Source organism: Anomaloglossus baeobatrachus, chromosome 7 (genome assembly GCF_048569485.1).
Source record: "Anomaloglossus baeobatrachus isolate aAnoBae1 chromosome 7, aAnoBae1.hap1, whole genome shotgun sequence".
NCBI lineage: Eukaryota > Metazoa > Chordata > Amphibia > Anura > Aromobatidae > Anomaloglossus > Anomaloglossus baeobatrachus.
In genome coordinates this window covers 62,858,026-62,876,342 of record NC_134359.1, presented here as the reverse complement: position 1 = coordinate 62,876,342, position 18,317 = coordinate 62,858,026, and the positions used below count along the sequence as shown (strand labels likewise).

Below are 18,317 nucleotides of genomic sequence, written 5' to 3'. Positions count from 1 at the left end.
GCCGGTGGGCGGGTCTATATCTTCCAGTAAAATAAATAAGTAATTTAAAAAAAACGGCGTGCGGTCGCCCCCAATTTTGATACCAGCCAAGATAAAGCCACACGGCTGAAGGCTGGTATTCTCAGGATAGGGAGCCCCACGTTATGGGGAGCCCCCCAGCCTAACAATATCAGCCAGCAGCCGCCCGGAATTGCCGGATCCATTAGTTTCGACAGTCCCGGGACTCTACCCGGCTCATCCCGAATTGCCCTGGTGCGGTGGCAGTCGGGGTAATAAGGGGTTAATCATGGCAGGCGTCTATGAGACACCCCCAATGATTAACCTGTAAGTGAAAGTAAATAAACACATACACCCGAAAAAATACTTTATTTGGAATAAAAGACAAAAAACACTCTCTCACCATTTTATTAAAATCCCCAAATACCCCTCCAGGTCCAACGTAATCCACAGAGGTCCCGCAACTATTTCAGCTCTGCTTCATGAAGCTGACAGGAGCGGCAGTAAAACACCGCCGCTCCTCGGAGCTCCACGCAGCAACTGAAGGGAGTCGCGCTGTCAACGGTGACGTCACTGAGGTAATGCTGGGGTGTGTGCGGTGATGATGATGAGTGCGGGAGTGCCGAGGTGTGTGCGGTGATGATACGTGCGGGAGTGCTGGGGTGTGTGTGGTGATGATGATGCGTGCGGGAGTGCCGGGATGTGTGCGGTGATGATACGTGCGGGAGTGCCGGGATGTGTGCGGTGATGATACGTGCGGGAGTGCCAGTGTATGTGCGGTGATGATGGGTGCAGTAGTGTTGGTGTATGTGCGGTGATGATGCGTGCGGGAGTTCCGGGGTGTGTGCGGGAGTGCCGGGATGTGTGCGGTGATGATGCGTGCGGGAGTGCCGGGATGTGTGCGGTGATGATACGTGCGGGAGTGCCGGGATGTGTGCGGTGATGATACGTGCGGGAGTGCCAGTGTATGTGCGGTGATGATGGGTGCAGTAGCGTTGGTGTATGTGCGGTGATGATGCGTGCGGGAGTTCCGGGGTGTGTGCGGGGATGATGCGTGCGGGAGTGCCGGGATGTGTGCGGGGATGATGCGTGCGGGAGTGCCGGGGTGTGTGCGGGGATGATACGTGCGGGAGTGCCGGGGTGTGTGTGGTGATGATACGTGCGGGAGTGCCGGGGTGTGTGCGGTGATGATGCGTGCGGGAGTGCCGGGGTGTGTGCGGTGATGATACGTGCAGGAGTGCCGGGGTGTGTGTTCGGTGATGATGGGTGCAGTAGTGTTGGTGTATGTGCGGTGATGATGCATGCGGGAGTGCCGGGGTGTGTGCGGTGATGATGCGTGCGGGAGTGCCGGGGTGTGTGCGGTGATGATACGTGCAGGAGTTCCGGGGTGTGTGCGGTGATGATGATACACCGGCACTCCCGCACGCATCGTCATCACCGCACATACCCCGGCACTCCCACACGCATCATCACCGCACATACACCAACACTACTGCACCCATCATCACCGCACATACACCGGCACTCCCGCACGCATCATCACCGCACATACACCAACACTACTGCACCCATCATCACCGCACATACACCGGCACTCCCGCACGTATGTGCGTTGATGATGGGTGCAGTAGTGTTGGTGTATGTGCGGTGATGATGCGTGCGGGAGTGCCGGTGTATGTGCGGTGATGATGGGTGCAGTAGTCTTGGTGTATGTGCGGTGATGCGTGCGGGAGTGCCGGAGTGTGTGCGGTGATGATGCGTGCGGGAGAGCCGGGGTGTGTGCGGTGATGATACGTGCGGGAGTTCCGGGGTGTGTGCGGTGATGATACGTGCAGGAGTGCCGGGGTGTGTGCGGTGATGATGATACGTGCGGGAGTGCTGGTGTATGTGCGGTGATGATGCGTGTGGGAGTGCCGGGGTATGTGCAGGGATGATGATGCGTGCGGGAGTGCCGGGGTATGTGCGGTGATGATGATGGGTGCAGTAGTGTTGGTGTATGTGCGATGATGATGCGTGCGGGAGTGCCGGGGTATGTGCGGTGATAATGATGCGTGCGGGAGTGCCGGGGTGTGTGCGGTGATGATGATATGTGCGGGAGTTCCGGTGTATGTGCGGTGATTATGGGTCCAGTAGTGTTGGTGTGTGTGCGGTGATGGGGAGTGCCGGGGTGTGTGCGGTGATGATGCGTGCGGGAGTGCCGGGGTGTGTGCGGTGATGATGCGTGCGTGAGTGCCGGGGTGTGTGCGGTGATGATGCGTGCGGGAGTGCCGGGGTGTGTGCGGTGATGATGCGTGCGTGAGTGCCGGGGTGTGTGCGGGGATGATGCGTGCGTGAGTGCCGGGGTGTGTGCAGTGATGGTGCGTGCGGGAGTGCCGGGGTGTTTGCGGGGATGATGCGTGCGGCAGTCCCGGGGTGTGTGCAGTGATGATGCGTTTGGGAGTGACGGGGTGTGTGCGGTGATGACGGGGTCTCTCCCTCTCTCTCAGCTTTAAAAAAAAAAACGGATCCATTTTTTTCCAGATCCGTCCCATCAGTTTTTACACAATCTGAGACGGATCCGTTGCATCAGGCACAAACCGGATTGTGCCTGATTGCAAAAAACTGATGTGTGAAAGCAGCCTTACATGGATTTTAAAAGTAAGTGCAACTAAGATGCCTATTTAAGCGTCTGTGCACATGACTTTTTTTTTTTTCAGGCAGATGCCACCTTTTAAAGCTCCACAAAGCTGCCAGAAAAAAATAAATTAACATGGTGTACAGCAATGTAAAGATGACATTCCTGTGTACTATTAAAAAAAAAAACAAAAACATGATGTCACTCTCTAAGACCCGCAACACACATCCGTTTAATTTGTACGTGTGCGGTACGTATTTGCACGTACCGGAGACACGTACACACGGAGACCCATGTTATTCAATGGTAGATGGCACACACACGTAAAATCACACGGAACGTGTGTCCGTGTGGTAAGTACGTGTGTGCGCTTTTCTACCCGAACGACATGTCCGTTTTTGGCCGGCAGCACGCAGGCACGGACCCGCTTTAGTCTATGGGTCCGTGCCTGCACGGACCGCACACTGAGTATCTCCGTGTTCAGCACGTTTCGTGCGTGTGCGTTTTTACACTAGCGATCTTATTTTTATTTTTTTTTAAATTAAATTCAGTATACTTACCTTTTTTTCTGCTGTTCTCAGTCATACTTACATTGGCGCTCGGTTTTTTTCTTCCCCCGGCTCATACCGCTCCCCGATCACCAGCGCGGTGAGGAACAGCTGTGCAGAGAATGCGCGGCAACAATTACTTTGAATATGCCGGCCGCTCATTAATCAATCTCGTATTCCCTGCTTTCCCCGCCCACAGACGCCTGTGATTGGTTGCAGTCAGACACGCCCCCCACGCTGAGTGACAGCTGTCTCACTGCACCCAATCACAGCAGCCAGTGGGCGTGTCTATACTGTGCAGTAAAATAAATAATTAAAAAAACGGCGTGCGGTCCCCCCCCAATTTTAATACCAGCCAGATAAAGCCATACGGCTGAAGGCTGGTATTCTCAGGATGGGGAGCTCCACGTTATGGGGAGCCCCCCAGCCTAACGATATCAGTCAGCAGCCGCCCAGAATTGCCGCATACATTATATGCGACAGTTCTGGGACTGTACCCGGCTCTTCCCGATTTGCCCTGGTGCGTTGGCAAATCGGGGTAATAAGGAGTTTTTGGCAGCCCATAGCTGCCAATAAGTCCTAGATTAATCATGTCAGGCATCTCCCCGAGATACCTTCCATGATTAATCTGTAAATTACAGTAAATAAACACACACCCCCGAAATAATCCTAACAAATAACAAAAAACACTAACAAATTGCCCTGTTCCCCAATTTTATAAACCCGAAAAAGCCCTCCATGTCTGGCGTAATCCAGGATGGTCCAGCGTCGCTTCCAGCTGTGCTGCATGAAGGTGACCAGAAGACACCGCCGCTCCTGTCAGCTCCACGCAGCAACTGAAGACAGCCGCACGATCAGCTGAGCTGTCACTGAGGTTACTCGCGGCCAACGCTGATCACGCTATTCCCTTCATTAGCTGCGTGGAGCTGACAGGAGCGGCGGTGTCTTCTGCAGCTCCGGTCACATCCATGCAGCAGAGCTGGAAGCGACGCTGGACCATTCTGGATTACGCCAGACATGGAGGGCTTTTTCGGGCTTATAAAATTGGTGAACAAGGCAATTTGTTAATGTTTTTTTTTCTAATAAAGGATTGTTCGGGTGTGTGTGTTGCAACAATATGAAAAGACACTTTTTATTGTTCATGGTAAAATGGACTTATGTGGTAATACAGCTCTTCACATGTCGACTAGGCAGTATAGGATAGATTATTATCAGCATATTTTAATCCTTTTTTTGTCTTCTTGCAAATTGGTCTGTGCCCACCTGGCACTGCTATTCCCTCCGCGATACGGACATATATGTGAATGCATTAAAATTTCGAAAGCCGTAATTAATTCTCTACAACTTGATTGAATCATCACCTTAATTGGCATAGCGAGATTAATTTGGAGACGAGGATGACCTACATTAGTGCACGGCGAGGTGCAGCATATAGGCTTAATGGCCATTTAAAAGATGAATTTTCCCCCCATAACTTGGGAACTCTGTGTGTGTCGGCTCAAGGAAATAACGAGAGGAAGGTCACTGACAAATGCTTAACCTCCTAACTCCTGAGAGCGCGACTACTCCGAATAACAAACCTACGGTAATAGCCGAAGACCGGCCACAGATCCTCTTGGCCTTCTCTGGGACCTCCGGACAAGCACCGTCAGGGGGGCAGGGTCTGCTCTTGTACAAATATTGACTGTCTCAAGTCTGGGGGGGATTTTGTGGTTTTTTAAAAAGTCTTTGCAATTTAGATACACAGATGTAAATCTTACCGACAACTACGCACAAGCGAGTTACCATCCCCTTGAAGGATGCAGCCAATTTTGAGGTGTTTTTTTGCATTCTTCTTCCAAGAGCCATAACTTTTTTTTTTTTTTTCCCGTCCACATAGCCTAATGAGAACTTTAATTTTTTTTTTTTTTTTAATTTTATTTTTTTTATTTTTTTTTTTTTTTTACACGACCATTGTAGATTTTAATGACACCATTTATTTTACCATATAAAGCAAGAAAAAATTTCCAAGGGGGTGAAATAGTGGGGGAAAAAAAAATGCAGCGCCAGGTTTTATTGGTTTTGTTTTTACAGCCTACATTGGGTTATATAAATGTCTTCGCACCATGATTCTCCAGGCTGGAAACATTATGGCTATACAAAGCTCGTATGGGTTTTTTCTTATTATTTTCGTAAAAAAATATGTTCTGCTTCCATTTTCCGCTATCCATGACATTGTTTTATTTTTTTCTATTATATATATATATATATATATATATATATATATATAATATAACAATAAATATGTATATTATACTATACTATTATACTATATTATATATATTATACTATACTGTTATACTATATATCTATATATATTTATTTTTTTTCCAACGATAAATCCGCATGAGGGATTGATATATATTTTTTTTTTTGCTTGCTGATCTGTCATTTTTAATGGTACCAGTTTGGGGTACACATAACATTTATAACATTTTGATCGCTTTTTATTGCATTTTTAGGGGAGGTGAGGCAGACAAAAAAAGGCAAATTACTGGGTTCAGTGGCTCCTGTTTGCTAGAATCGGCACAGCTGCTGATCATAGTGATTGGCCGCAGCGGTGGGTGATGTGCACTGTAGACTTAATGGCAATGGTACAGCCAAAATACAAAAACCCGCACAGCAGCATGGAGCCAGCGCTGGACCTGGGGAGGGGGGGGTTTGTGCTGTTTGTTATTTTACATGTATAAAAGCATTTAGGGAATTCTGTTGTAGTGGAAAACTCCTTTAAAGGGAATCTATTACCAGGTTTTTCTGCCCCATCTGAGATCAACATAATGTAGTTGCAGAGACCCTGATTCCTGTGATGTTACTTACTGGGCTGCTTGCTGTAGTTTTGATAAAATCTCTGTTTTTCCTGCTGCAGATCTGCCAGTTGTCTGAATGCTGAGCTCTGAACAGCTCCGCCCCCACCACTGATTGGCAGCTTTTTGTGAACACTGTGCATAGATAGAAAGCTGCTAATTAGTGGTGGGAGGTTATACAGAGCTCATGAATACGGAGGACTACCTGGAAGAAGTTTTATCAGTGATAATTTCCTGCTGGTTTTATCAAAACTGCAGCAAGCAGCCCAGTAAGTGACACATCGCTGGAATCAGGGTCTCTGTCTCTACATTATGCTGCTCTCAGATTAGGTGGCAAAAACCTGGTGACAGAATCCCTTTTAATGAATGTTTGATGACATTGCACACAATGTAGTTATGCAGGTGATACATGCCATTTTCGGGCATCCGTCACAACCTCTGTTTTTGGTGTCCAAGCTGAACCAAGGCCTGAAAGGCAATGTGAACACTGTCTAAAGGCCCTGTTACACGCAACGATGTATCTAACGATATATCGCCGGGGTCACGGATTCCATGATGCACATCTGGCATCGTTAGTGACGTTGCGTGTGACACCAACGAGCGACCGTTAACGATGGCAAATACTCACCAAATCGTCCATCGTTGACACGTCGTTCATTTTAAAAAAAAATCGTTGATTGTTGAGGACGCAGGTTGTTCGTCGTCCTCGAGGCAGCACACATCGATACGTGTGACACCCCGGGAACGACGAACTACAGCTTACCTGCGGCCGCCTGCAATGAGTAAGTAAGGAGGTGGGCGGGATGTTACGGCCGCTGCTCTCCGCCCCTCCGCTTCTATTGGGCGGCCGCTTAGTGACGCCGAATGAACCGCCCCCTTAGAAAGGAGGCGGTTCGCTGGTCACAGCGACGTCACTAGGCAGGTAAGTCCGTGTGACGGCTCTGAACGATATTGTGCGCCACAGGCAGCGATTTGTCCGTGACGCACAAACGGCAGGGGCAGGTACGCTCGGTAGCAATATCGCTGCGTGTAAAGCCCCCTTAAGGCTCTGTCCTAGGGTTTCTGAAGGCAAAAATGGCTCGGTCTACAGCAGAAAACCACTAGATCACCAAAGAAACCTAAAGTGCCATATGGAAAGTCAATGGCATTCATTCGAAAGTGGATCTGCCATACTTGTCATAGTGCCGGTAGGCCCGGAGCTCATGATCTTAGTGTGAACAGAGCCATAGACAAACGCAGAATCCGTAACAATTATAAGTGACAGAACGGATCTATGATCAGATGTGACGTCCTATACGTGTCTTTTTTCATAGTGGCCTTAGTTTACATTTTTACAGTTTGGTTGTTTAATGACATTTTCTTATTTTTATAGAGACTAAAAGCTGCACTGACCCAGCAGCATCCTCAGGTAACCAACGGTGAGACCACCAAGGGGCAGACGAGTGTAACGACGAAGACGGAGGAAGCGCAACCGCAGTCACTACAGCAGCCGGCAACATCAACTACCGAGACACCGGTACGTACACCGCCTGCTGCTGACTTGTTCCAGTATCGGGCAATCTGCAGCTTCCAAATATCACGGACGTTATTTTACCAAACATTTGCCAACATTCTTAGAATTATTTGAAGTTTTTTTTTTTTTCTTTAAATATATCATTAACCACGACACTGCCATTTTCATTTTTGCGTTTTCCTCCCCTTTTTCACCGAGCCATAACTTTTTTATTTTTCTGTCCACGTAGACATATGAGGGCTTGTTTTTTTGCTGGATGAGTTGTACTTTTGAATGACACTATTAATTTTACCACTGCATGACTGTAAAACTGGGGGAAAAAAAATCCAAATGGAGAAAAATTGTGGAAAAAATTAGTTTTTTGAGAATTGTTTTTACTCTGTACGCTTTGTAGTAAAAAAAAAATGACCTTGCAATATGATTCTCCTCATCAGTAAGCTTACAGCGATACCAAACATGTCCAGTTTTTTTTATTATTTTAGTGGTGAAAAAAAAAATCTGAAGTTTGGCCAAAAATTTTAGGGGGTTTGTGTCTTCATTTTCCAGGATTTATAACCGTTTCATTTTTCTGTAGATGGAGCCGTGTGATGGCTTATTTTTTTGTGGGGCGAGACAACATGTTTATTGATACCATGTTGGGATATTATATGACATTTTGATCGCTTGTTACAGATTTTTTTTTTTAGTATTCCAGCAACCAAAAAAAATATATAATTTTGGCCTGCTTATTTTATTATTGTTTCCAGTGTTTACCGATTGTGTTAATTTTATATACCACCATTTGTATTTTATATACCACCATTATCACAACCCAATAGTGGAGGCTCCAAGCATATAGGTTTGTAATACCAGGGAAAAAAAATATGCCAGCCAGAAATTATGAAAATAAAAATACAAATATCCTTTATTAGCCAGTAATAAAACACAGTCAAAATGGAACAACCCAAGGGACAGATGGTATTAGTTGGGGAGATCCGGCAACAGGTGTGTGAATATCTAAACCAACATACATACAGTACATGATAAAGTTATATAGATATGAGATGTCAATATCTCATCCACTATTATATATAAGTTTGCGAAACGCGCGTCAAGTGCACAGGGACACCGCTTCATATTGTCTTTTGGACCCTGTATGTTGGTATATAAACTTTTCTATGTTTTCTTACTACTTTACTTGTAGTATATGAATCACCAATGCTACTGTTATTTTAATTTTTATCACTTTTGAGTATTAACACACATATATATACATATATTAGTGGGAGAGCCAGCACTGCTTGAGAATGGCATGCAAACAATTAAAAGTGTAAATTCACATATTATTTCAACTGTGCTATAATGCAAAATGAGATTTTTAGCAATTGATCAATTTTTTGAGCCACCCATGCCTCGTCACGGCAAATCTCAATAGGGGGATCCTACTCTATATTTTATATTTTCATTGTGACATGCGGCCTCCTAGATAAATTAAAAGCAGAACCATATTGAAGCAACACATATACCTGTAACATTTCAGAAACCGCTTCCTGCACCAAGGAGAGGCGACCGCGAATAAAAGCAGCCCAGGTCCCAGCATGTGCAGCGAACACCGTACATATTTATATAACTTTATAATGTAGGTACATATGTTGGTTTGGATATTCATACACTTGTGGGACGTAGGGTTCCATCTAGATGCATTAGGATTGTTGCCAGATCTCTCCAACTAATACTATCTGTCACTTGGGTTGTTCCATTTTACTGTCTTTTATTATTGGCTAATAAAGGATATTTGTATTTTATTTTCATAATTTCTGGCTTGCATATTTTTTCCTTGGTGTTGGTGTGACAAATCTTTTTGTATGTTGATAGATTGGATTTTTCTGAACTTGGCGATACCACATATGTGTAGTTTTTATTTTATTTTTTTTTTTTTTAATGGGGTGTCATGAACAGCCGAGTAAGTCACTCAGATATCCCGCAGCTGTTCACTGATTTGTCACAAACACGACTACTCTCTAGCGCTCCCCTTGTCGGCAGGCCACTTTTGGTACTGCAGGACAATGAACAGAATGAGGCTGCTGAGCTAATAATGCCAAATATTGGAGGTCTCATAGCAAGGGTAAATGTATATATCACCGATTCCCGCTAATGGAATATATATATACCTCGGTACCCTTAATGATAGCACTCCAATAATTCTATGCAATAATAATTACGCTGCCACCACCCAGACTTTCTACAAGTAGCTGGGGACCCGTTTCAGATAGCAGAAGGCCCTTCAGGTTTTTGGATTCGTATATAAAGCATGAGGAAAGTAACTATTAAATTGTATATATTTAATCCGAAAATAGGCAGTGTTTAAAAAATATACAAGAATTTACAAAAGGAAACCATACAATTACAGTATAGACAGTTACATAAAAATAAAAGGTATAAACGTGAAACTTACTAAACTCGTGCCATAGAAGTGACGTCTGAATTTACGGAGGGCGGGACTCCAAGAGAAGAAGATGTTGTAATCGGCCAGCATCACCCTTAGGCTAGGTTCACACTTACAATTTAATGGATCAGTCACAATCCGCTGCTCTGGTAAACAACGGATTCCGTTGTTCCCATAGACTTGTATGAGCGGCGGATTGTGACTGATGATGCTGCGTTGCATCCTCCGCCCGACTGATCAGTCGTGGAACGACTGACCGCCGTGTGGAAGAAACGCAGCATGTAACGTTTTTTGAGCAGCGCAATCCATAGCATTTCGCTGCGCATGCTCTCTCTGGCTCCCTGCACACGTAACCAGGATACACATCGGGTTACCAAGCAATGCGCTTTGCCTAGTTACCCGATATTTACCCTGGTTACGTGTGCAAGGAGCCATCGCTAAGCGGTGTACGCTCGTAACCAAGGTAAATATCGGGTAACCAAGCAAAGTGCTTTGCTTAGTTTTTACCCGATACTTACCCTGGCTACGTGTGCAGGGAGCCCAACACTTCCCCACTTGGCTCCGCCCCCTCCCGCACTCCGCATGTATAAACACACACACTCACCTGTCCCCAGCCATGCAGACCGCGGTACTGACGTCCTCAGCGCCACAGCCCCGCTCGGCTCCAACCAGCTCGCACTCCGACCCCCGCACACAACGGAGTCCGACAATTAATTCTGTTCTTTGTCATTCATTGTACAATGCATCAGTCACATGCGTCAAGCAACGCATGTAACTGATGCAAAACAACGGAAATGTGAACCTAGCCTTACTGTTGCCCTCCAGTACTGACTGCCCCCATCCAGGAGCTAGTCTCTCTTATGCCTTAGATAACCCCCCTTCTCTGTGACCTCATTTTACAGTCTCTTGTGGGCTGTGCCGAGATTGTACCAAAGGTTCCTTAATTCTAGCTTTTCACATATCTTTGCCCCTGGGCCACTCAGGTGAAAGATATTAGCGTCATATTTTATATCTCGATTTTACATTTACATAGATACCAAACACAACGCATCTAGCACGATTTTACTGGCCAATACTAATTTGTCGTGATACCGGCGATCTCCCCGTCAACCGAAACGGTGCGCTGGGTTCAGCACTCCACAGGGATTCTGGCAATATGTTTTTCATTTTTCTAGCATTAACGTAGCGCTTAAAAACTGTTTTGGAAGTTTTCCCTCCAACAGAACAAAGGGATGTCTTTCTTTGCATCCTTTGGTTGCAGTTCTACCATCACGAAAAGTCATAAATACCTAAACTTTCAGGCCGATCAGATAATCGTCATGACGCTCTGAGGCTGATGGCAGAAAAGAGAGAGGTGAGGACCCTTCAAGAGTTTTACATGACATGGGGCAAAAGCAAAAGTGGGATGATTTGAACTTATATTTTGAGGTGGGGTTTTTTTTCATATTTTTTTAACTTATTTTTTTGTTTTTGTTTTTACGTTTCACTGTTCTTAACAGTCTCCTTAGGGGACTTAAAGCTGGGATCATCTGGTCATTTGTGTTTTTTTAAGTCAATGCCACAGTATTACTGCTTGTAGTGAAAATCACAGTCTCCTTTTGAAGCCCGGCCGCAAGCAGATTTAAGAGGAATGCTGCTATGACGAGCACCACTGCTGTCATAACAATCCATCAATCACAGGCGTGACAATGGAAACTTAAAATGGCATTCCCCCATGCCGACGCATGTTGAATGCTGCTGTCAGAGTTTGACAGTGGGATTTAACAGGTTAACAATCGCAGGCGATTTATACACAACAGGACATAGAATAGTGCAGTATAAATGTGTAACTCTTCAGATTTTGTGTTATATCATGCCTGATGACGAGACCTGAGTAGCCTTGAAAGCTGCTTTTTTATTACCATCTTTTCAGTTAGGCATTAAAAGGTATCAAGCACTCAGAACTGGTTGTTTTGTTTTTGTTTTTTTATTTTTTTAAATAATTTTTTTTTTTAATATCTATTGGCTAACACAGTTCAAAGATATATTTTACTTCTAATAAAATTTATTTTTTATGTGAACACACAAGTAAACAAAAGAAAAAGTATTTGAAAAAATATGGCATACTTAAAAAAAAGTCACAAACAAAAATCAGCAAAAAAAAACAATTTTTTTTTTATCAACAATATTGTTCTTAGTGTACTAAAGTAGCAAAAAAAATAAAAAAACATGCCATAAAAAAGTAAAAAAAATTAGATACACCCTAAAATTGTGTCAATAAAAAAGATCAACGCATCCCTCAGAAAACCAGTCCCCAACATGTCTGTTAGCACAAAAATAGAAAATTTATAGCTCTCAAAAAATGGCAAAGCATGGAGGAAAAAATGTTTTTAAAAAAAAAAACGTTTTTAGTGTGTAAAAGTAGCAAAACATAAAAACCTGACATAACTAGTTATTGCTTTGATCATAATGCCCAGAAGAATAAAACTGCCCAATCACTCGTGCCTCGCGGTGAGCGGTGTAAAAAATAATTAGTAAAAATAAAGTCAATTTTTGAACTGCTGTTTATTTGTTCATTCTGCCTCCCAAAAATCTGGATAAGGTTTGGTTCACAATTATCCTGTGCTCTATGCTGAGTGCTTACATCGTGGTTCCCATCTAAATCTCAGAAAAGCTGGATTCGGACAAAACCGCTGTTGGAACCATTCACTATATTAAGGCAGATGGAGTCACTTTAGTCTCTGGTCGTCTTCCCGGTGGTGTTACATCTTTTTAGGGATTCACAAAAGTGCAGACAATCCCACCTTTGTGCATCTTTCAAAAGAAAGACCCTGCCAAACAAGTCAGTCGGAGTCTAAAGTGTCTCCATCTGCCTCATTCTCATTACTGAATCACATATTTTGGAGATTTAGTCGGAAACCCCCAACATAAGAGTTCAGCATAGATCACAGATAAATGTGAACCAAGGTTTAGGTGATCTGTACTTCAAAAATATTACCAATAAAATTTTCAGCTCAATTTAGCATACACAAGCCCCACCTCGGGTCTATCAGCTGCCAATGGAACTATAGGGGGTCTCCACGTTACTGGAAGCATAAAGGTTCTTTAAAAGCACCATGCCTCTCCCAAAAAAATCAAGCGAAAACTGCACTCTCAAATCCCAAAGCCCCCATCATTGCTGAGCCACATAATGAGCCAAAACAATAGTCAATGTCCACATATTTGGAATTACTGTAGGGGGAGAAACCAATTAATTTACAAGGTGTGTGTCTCCAGAAGAACAGGCACAATGTATGGGCACTTTGCTGGGTACTGGCATATTTGCAATTTTCACTCCGCAATATCCACTACTTATTTCTGGAAAACATCTGTGGAATCAAAAATTTGACTACACCCCTAGATGAAGTCCCAGAGGAGTGTAATTTCCAAAATATGTAACTTGAGGGGGAATTTCTGATGTTGTGACCCTTCAGGGCTCTGGAGTCTGCAAACGATTAATTCCAGGAAAATCTGCTCCAAAGGTCAAATAGCGCGCCTTCCTCCTGACATCTGCCATGTGACAAAACAGTAGTGTCCAACCATGTATTGGGGTATCGCTGCATTCAGGAGAAATTGTGTAACAAATTATGTGACCACTATCACCTATTTCCCCATGTGAAAATGAAAAATATGGGGCTAAAACATTTCATTGGTTACAAAAAAAAAAAAATCACAGACCAATGGTATAAAATTCTCTGATACACCTGTAGTGTCAGTGTGCTCCCTGCATCCATAAATTAATTAATTGAGAGGTGTAGTTTGTAAAATGGGGGTCACTTGTGGGGGTTTCTGCTGTTCTGGCACCTCAGGGGCTCTGCCAATGTGACATGACACAAACTATTCCAGCAAAATCTGCATGTTAATAGGGCGCTCCTTCCCTTTCTGAGCCCTGCAGTGTGCCCGAATAGTAGTTTTTGACCACCATTGGTGTCCTGAGGACAATTTACATAAGAAATTGTGATGTCCATTTTCTTCTGTTTTACATTTTTGGAAAAAAAAACATTCCATTTTGTATTAATTTTTCTGGAGCACATAACAAAGTGAACTCAATTTTGAGTACTTTGAGGAATTAAATTTTTAAAGTGAAATCTTTTTTTTATTTTTTTTTTTATCACATATAGGCCCCTCAAAGTCCATTCAAACATCAAGTGTGGTCCCTAAAAAAAATAGGTTTTGTAAATGTAAATTACGAAAATTTCTGTTAAACATTTAACAATTCTAACTTGACAAAAGAGAATATGTTTAACAATTTATACTGATATAAATTAAATTTTATGACACCTGTTAAATGTTTTTTATTACGGTAATTATTTTATGCGGTATGTTGAACTGTTTGAAGGGCATAAAAATTCAAAGTTTGAAAATTGGAAATTTTTCAAAATTTTGGTAAATTTTCTGATATATTCATAAATAAACGCAATTCCTATCCACCTAAATTTACCACTAACAAAAGAAAACTGTCACAAAAAAAGTCTCAATGTCACTGGGATAGGTAGAAGCATTCCCGCAGCGGCACTGATCAGATTAAAAAAATGTTTGGCCTGGTTAGGAAGGTATGAAAAATTTGTTTTTGAGAAAAATTTGCAAGAAAAGTCCTGACTTTGATAAGTGTTTTCTTAAAGGGAACCTATCATCAGATTTGGCAACTATTATCTGCAGCCACCACCAGTGAGCTCTTATGTACAGGATTCCAGAATACTGTATATAAGAGCCCAAGCCGCTCTGTATAAGGTAAAAAAACACTTTTATAATACTCACCAAGGGGCGGTCTGGTCTGATGGGTGTCGCTGCTCTCCGGTCCAGCATCTCCTTTCTGTTGCGATCTCTGTCCTTCTTCTACCCAGCCCAGTGTGGATGATGCGTCTGTCATGCACAGTAGCTGACATTGAGGTCCTGTGCATGCACACTTTGATCTGCCATGCTGAGGGCAGATCAAAGTACTGTAATGCGCAGGCGCGAGGAAAGGTTAAAGACCGCCGGCGCATGCGCACTACAATACTTAGATCTGCTCTGAGCAGGGCAGATCAAAGGGAGTCTGCACAGAACCTTAATGCCAGCCTGTGTGTATGATGTAGGATGCATCATGCACACGGGCCTCAGAAGAAGGAGGACAGAGATCGCCGCAGAGAGGAGGCGCCGGACCAGAGAGCAGCGACACCTATTGGACTGGACCGCCCCCTTAGGTGAGTATTATAAAGTGTTTTTTATGTTCTACACAGCAGCCTGGGCTCTCATATACAGCATTCTAGAATACTGTATATAAGAGCTTAGTGGTGGTGGCCGCAGCTTATAAGGGCCAAATCTGGTGACCGGTTCCCTTTTGGGGAAATCTGTCAGCAGGTTTTTGTTATGTAAGCAGCATAATGTAGGGACAGAGACCCTGATTCCAGCGATGTATCACTTAGTTTCCTGGGTGCAGCAGTTGTGATATAATAACAGTTTTCTCTCCTGCAGAGCTCTGAATGCTGAGCCCTGATAACCCCAACCACACCACTGATGGGCAGTTTCTTTGGCAGGTTTCTGTCAATATACAGTGTACAATCAATGGTGTGGGCAAGGTTGAACCAGGTGGCACAAGACACCTAATCTTATACTGATAATCTCCTGCTGATAAAACACTTATTTTATTAACTCAGGATAGTAAGTAATACATCGTTGGAATCAGGATCTCAGCCTCTATATCATACTCCTCTCAGATTACATAGCAAAAACCTGCTGACAGGTTAATTCTTCTTGTAACCGTACCTTCTGTGTGACAGTCGCGGCATGACACTTGCTTACGTTCTACATAAATGTGAGTGCTATGTGTTGTCGTTGCTTTACGATGTTTGAAATGGCACACGCTGTCTAACTGCAGTAAAGGAGCAATTTTCCACTCTCGCTCAATGCACCTTCTCAACATCTCCTGAACAGAAGGTTGTTCTGGGAGATTTCTTCACCAGCTGTTGCCTCCGTTGTTTAATGCTTACATTTTCCTTTTTTTTGGCCTTTTTGATGCAATGCAGAAGGGGAAAAAGTTGTATAAACAAACGAGCCAGACGCCAAACGACTTTGTCCTTGTTTGTTGCAGGCGTCTCCAGCTCCCCCCGCACCACCAACCCAAAGCACAGGAGGGGGGCGTCGGAGGAAAGCGGCGAGCGATGACCCAGATGAAAAGAGGAGAAAGTTTTTAGAACGGAACCGCGCCGCCGCTTCCAGGTGCCGGCAGAAGAGGAAAGTGTGGGTGCAATCCTTGGAAAAAAAAGCTGAGGATCTAAGTTCTTTTAATGTGCAGCTACAGGTACGGATGACCTGGAAAACGCGAAAAAGCCAAGCGTTAAGTGAAAGCTTTTCATTTTCCATTCGTTGCGTAGATGTTCATTCCAGTGTAATGTGTTTACAGTCTCGTAAACTGGTAATAATTTCAAAGAAGAGGAAACGGCCTTTTATGTTCCTCCCTCCCAGACGTAACATGGAATTCTTCTTAAAATTCCTCCTGCTCGATACATCGAACACGAAAGCTTTATGGGGAGAGTCGACAGGATATAAATGGTTGGCGGTTTAATGAAATGCCTTATAGGATGAATCTCACAATTAGACGGCAGGGGCTGATGACAGTTGTCATCTCGCTAGTTTATTTGCAGCCATATTTGTTTGGGGGGGGGATCGGGGATCATTATGCTAATTCAACCCATAACCGGCTGCAACTCCTTTTGAGACACCGCCAGTGTAGGAATGGGATCTTCACACACACAAACAGTAATGAAGGCTCCTAATACATTTTTTGAAGGCAATTAAAGCGTGCATGGTTTATTCCATTCATTATAAGAACATATTACAGTCCTTAAAGCAAACAGAGAAATGCCTGGCAGGGCTGGTGTAAGACGCTGGCACTTTCATCATCTGTCACGGAATTCATTGTGTACTTAGCGCTCAAACTATAAAAGCAATCATTGATTTGTTTGCCTCGATCTAATGTGAGTGGTGCACGTTTTTGTTTTTTTTTATGCGAGAAAACCATGAACTCAGGAGCGTAGAGTGGAGTAGAGGGGCTGCAGTCGTAGCTGGGGGTCTGCCACGTAAAAGGTCACTAGGGTTTCCAATAGGGGCCCTTTTTCATGTTTTTGCATTAGGCCCAAGTAATGTCTCTGAATGATCCATAGGACTGGAGATAACTACCGTATATGACTGATGGGACCCTCACCAATCACTAGAACAGAGTTCCCAAGTCCCCCGTTCTTCCCTATTGTACAATTGCAATGGGAGGTAATTGGATTGACGCAGTGGCCGGGGAGGCAGGCTGATTGGCTGGGGAGGCAGGCTGGTTGGCTGGGGTGGCAGGCTGGTTGGCTGGGGAGGCAGACTGGGGGCCCGGGAGGCATACTGGGGGCCCGGGAGGCATACTGGGGGCCCGGGAGGCATACTGGGGGCCCGGGAGGCATACTGGGGGCCCGGGAGGCAGACTTGGGGCCAAGGAGGCAGACTGGGGGCCGGATAGGCAGACTGGGGGCCGGATAGGCAGACTGGGGGCCGGATAGGCAGACTGGGGGCCGGGGAGGCAGACTGGGGGGCCAGGGGAGGCAGACTGGGGGGCCAGGGGAGGCAGACTGGGGGGCCAGGGGAGGCAGACTGGGGGGCCAGGGGAGGCAGACAGGGGGGCCAGGGGAGGCAGACAGGGGGGCCAGGGGAGGCAGACAGGGGGCCGAGGACACACATTAGCAGCCTATTCGATGTCTTTGAGGCTAACGGAGGCAGCCCAGTGCTGTGCTTGGCTATCTCCATCACATCCCTAGACTTTGAAAAGGGCAGGAGTACACATGCTCAGTCACCACTGCATTTAACCCCTTCCCACTACACAACCAATTTTTGTTTTTGCATTAACGTTTTTCCTCCCCCTTTTTTTTCAAGTCATAACTATTTTGAGGTACCCATATGAGGACTTGTTTTGTGGCAGGATGAATTGTAGTTTTTAAAGACACCAGGCTAATGTACTGAAAAATGGGGCAAATAAATCTAAATGTGAAAAAACAAACAAAAAAATGCTTTTTTGCTACTCTTTTTTTTGGGGGGGGGTTGTTTTTAGAGTGTTCAGTATGCGGCAAAAATTACTGGGAAAAGTTATTATTCAGGTCAGTATAATTGCAGCGATGACCAACTTTTTACAATTTTGTAGTTAAAAAAAAAAAATTATACAAATTTGTAAAAGAAAAAAAAACAAGTCTTTTTATTTATTTATTTATTTATTTTTTGATCCATAACTTTATTTTTCTATCGAAAGTCCTTTATGCAGGCTTGTTTTGTCTGGTAAACTGTAGTTTTTATTGGTCTGATTGTGGGTTACATGTGATGTTTTAATTGCTTTTTATTGCATTGTTTGGGG

General features: G+C 44.4%; 1 protein-coding gene across 3 annotated transcripts in view; it reads left to right on the top strand.

Annotated features, from left to right (window-relative positions):
- Positions 1-18,317, top strand: part of ATF2 (activating transcription factor 2) — a 144,949-nt gene that overhangs the window by 71,846 nt on the left and 54,786 nt on the right. For all 3 annotated transcript variants that reach the window (XM_075317362.1, XM_075317359.1, XM_075317360.1), the window contains exons 9-10: positions 7,375-7,518; positions 16,029-16,238. In XM_075317362.1, the coding sequence (XP_075173477.1) occupies positions 7,375-7,518; positions 16,029-16,238 (354 nt within the window). The remainder of the gene's footprint in view (positions 1-7,374; positions 7,519-16,028; positions 16,239-18,317) is intronic.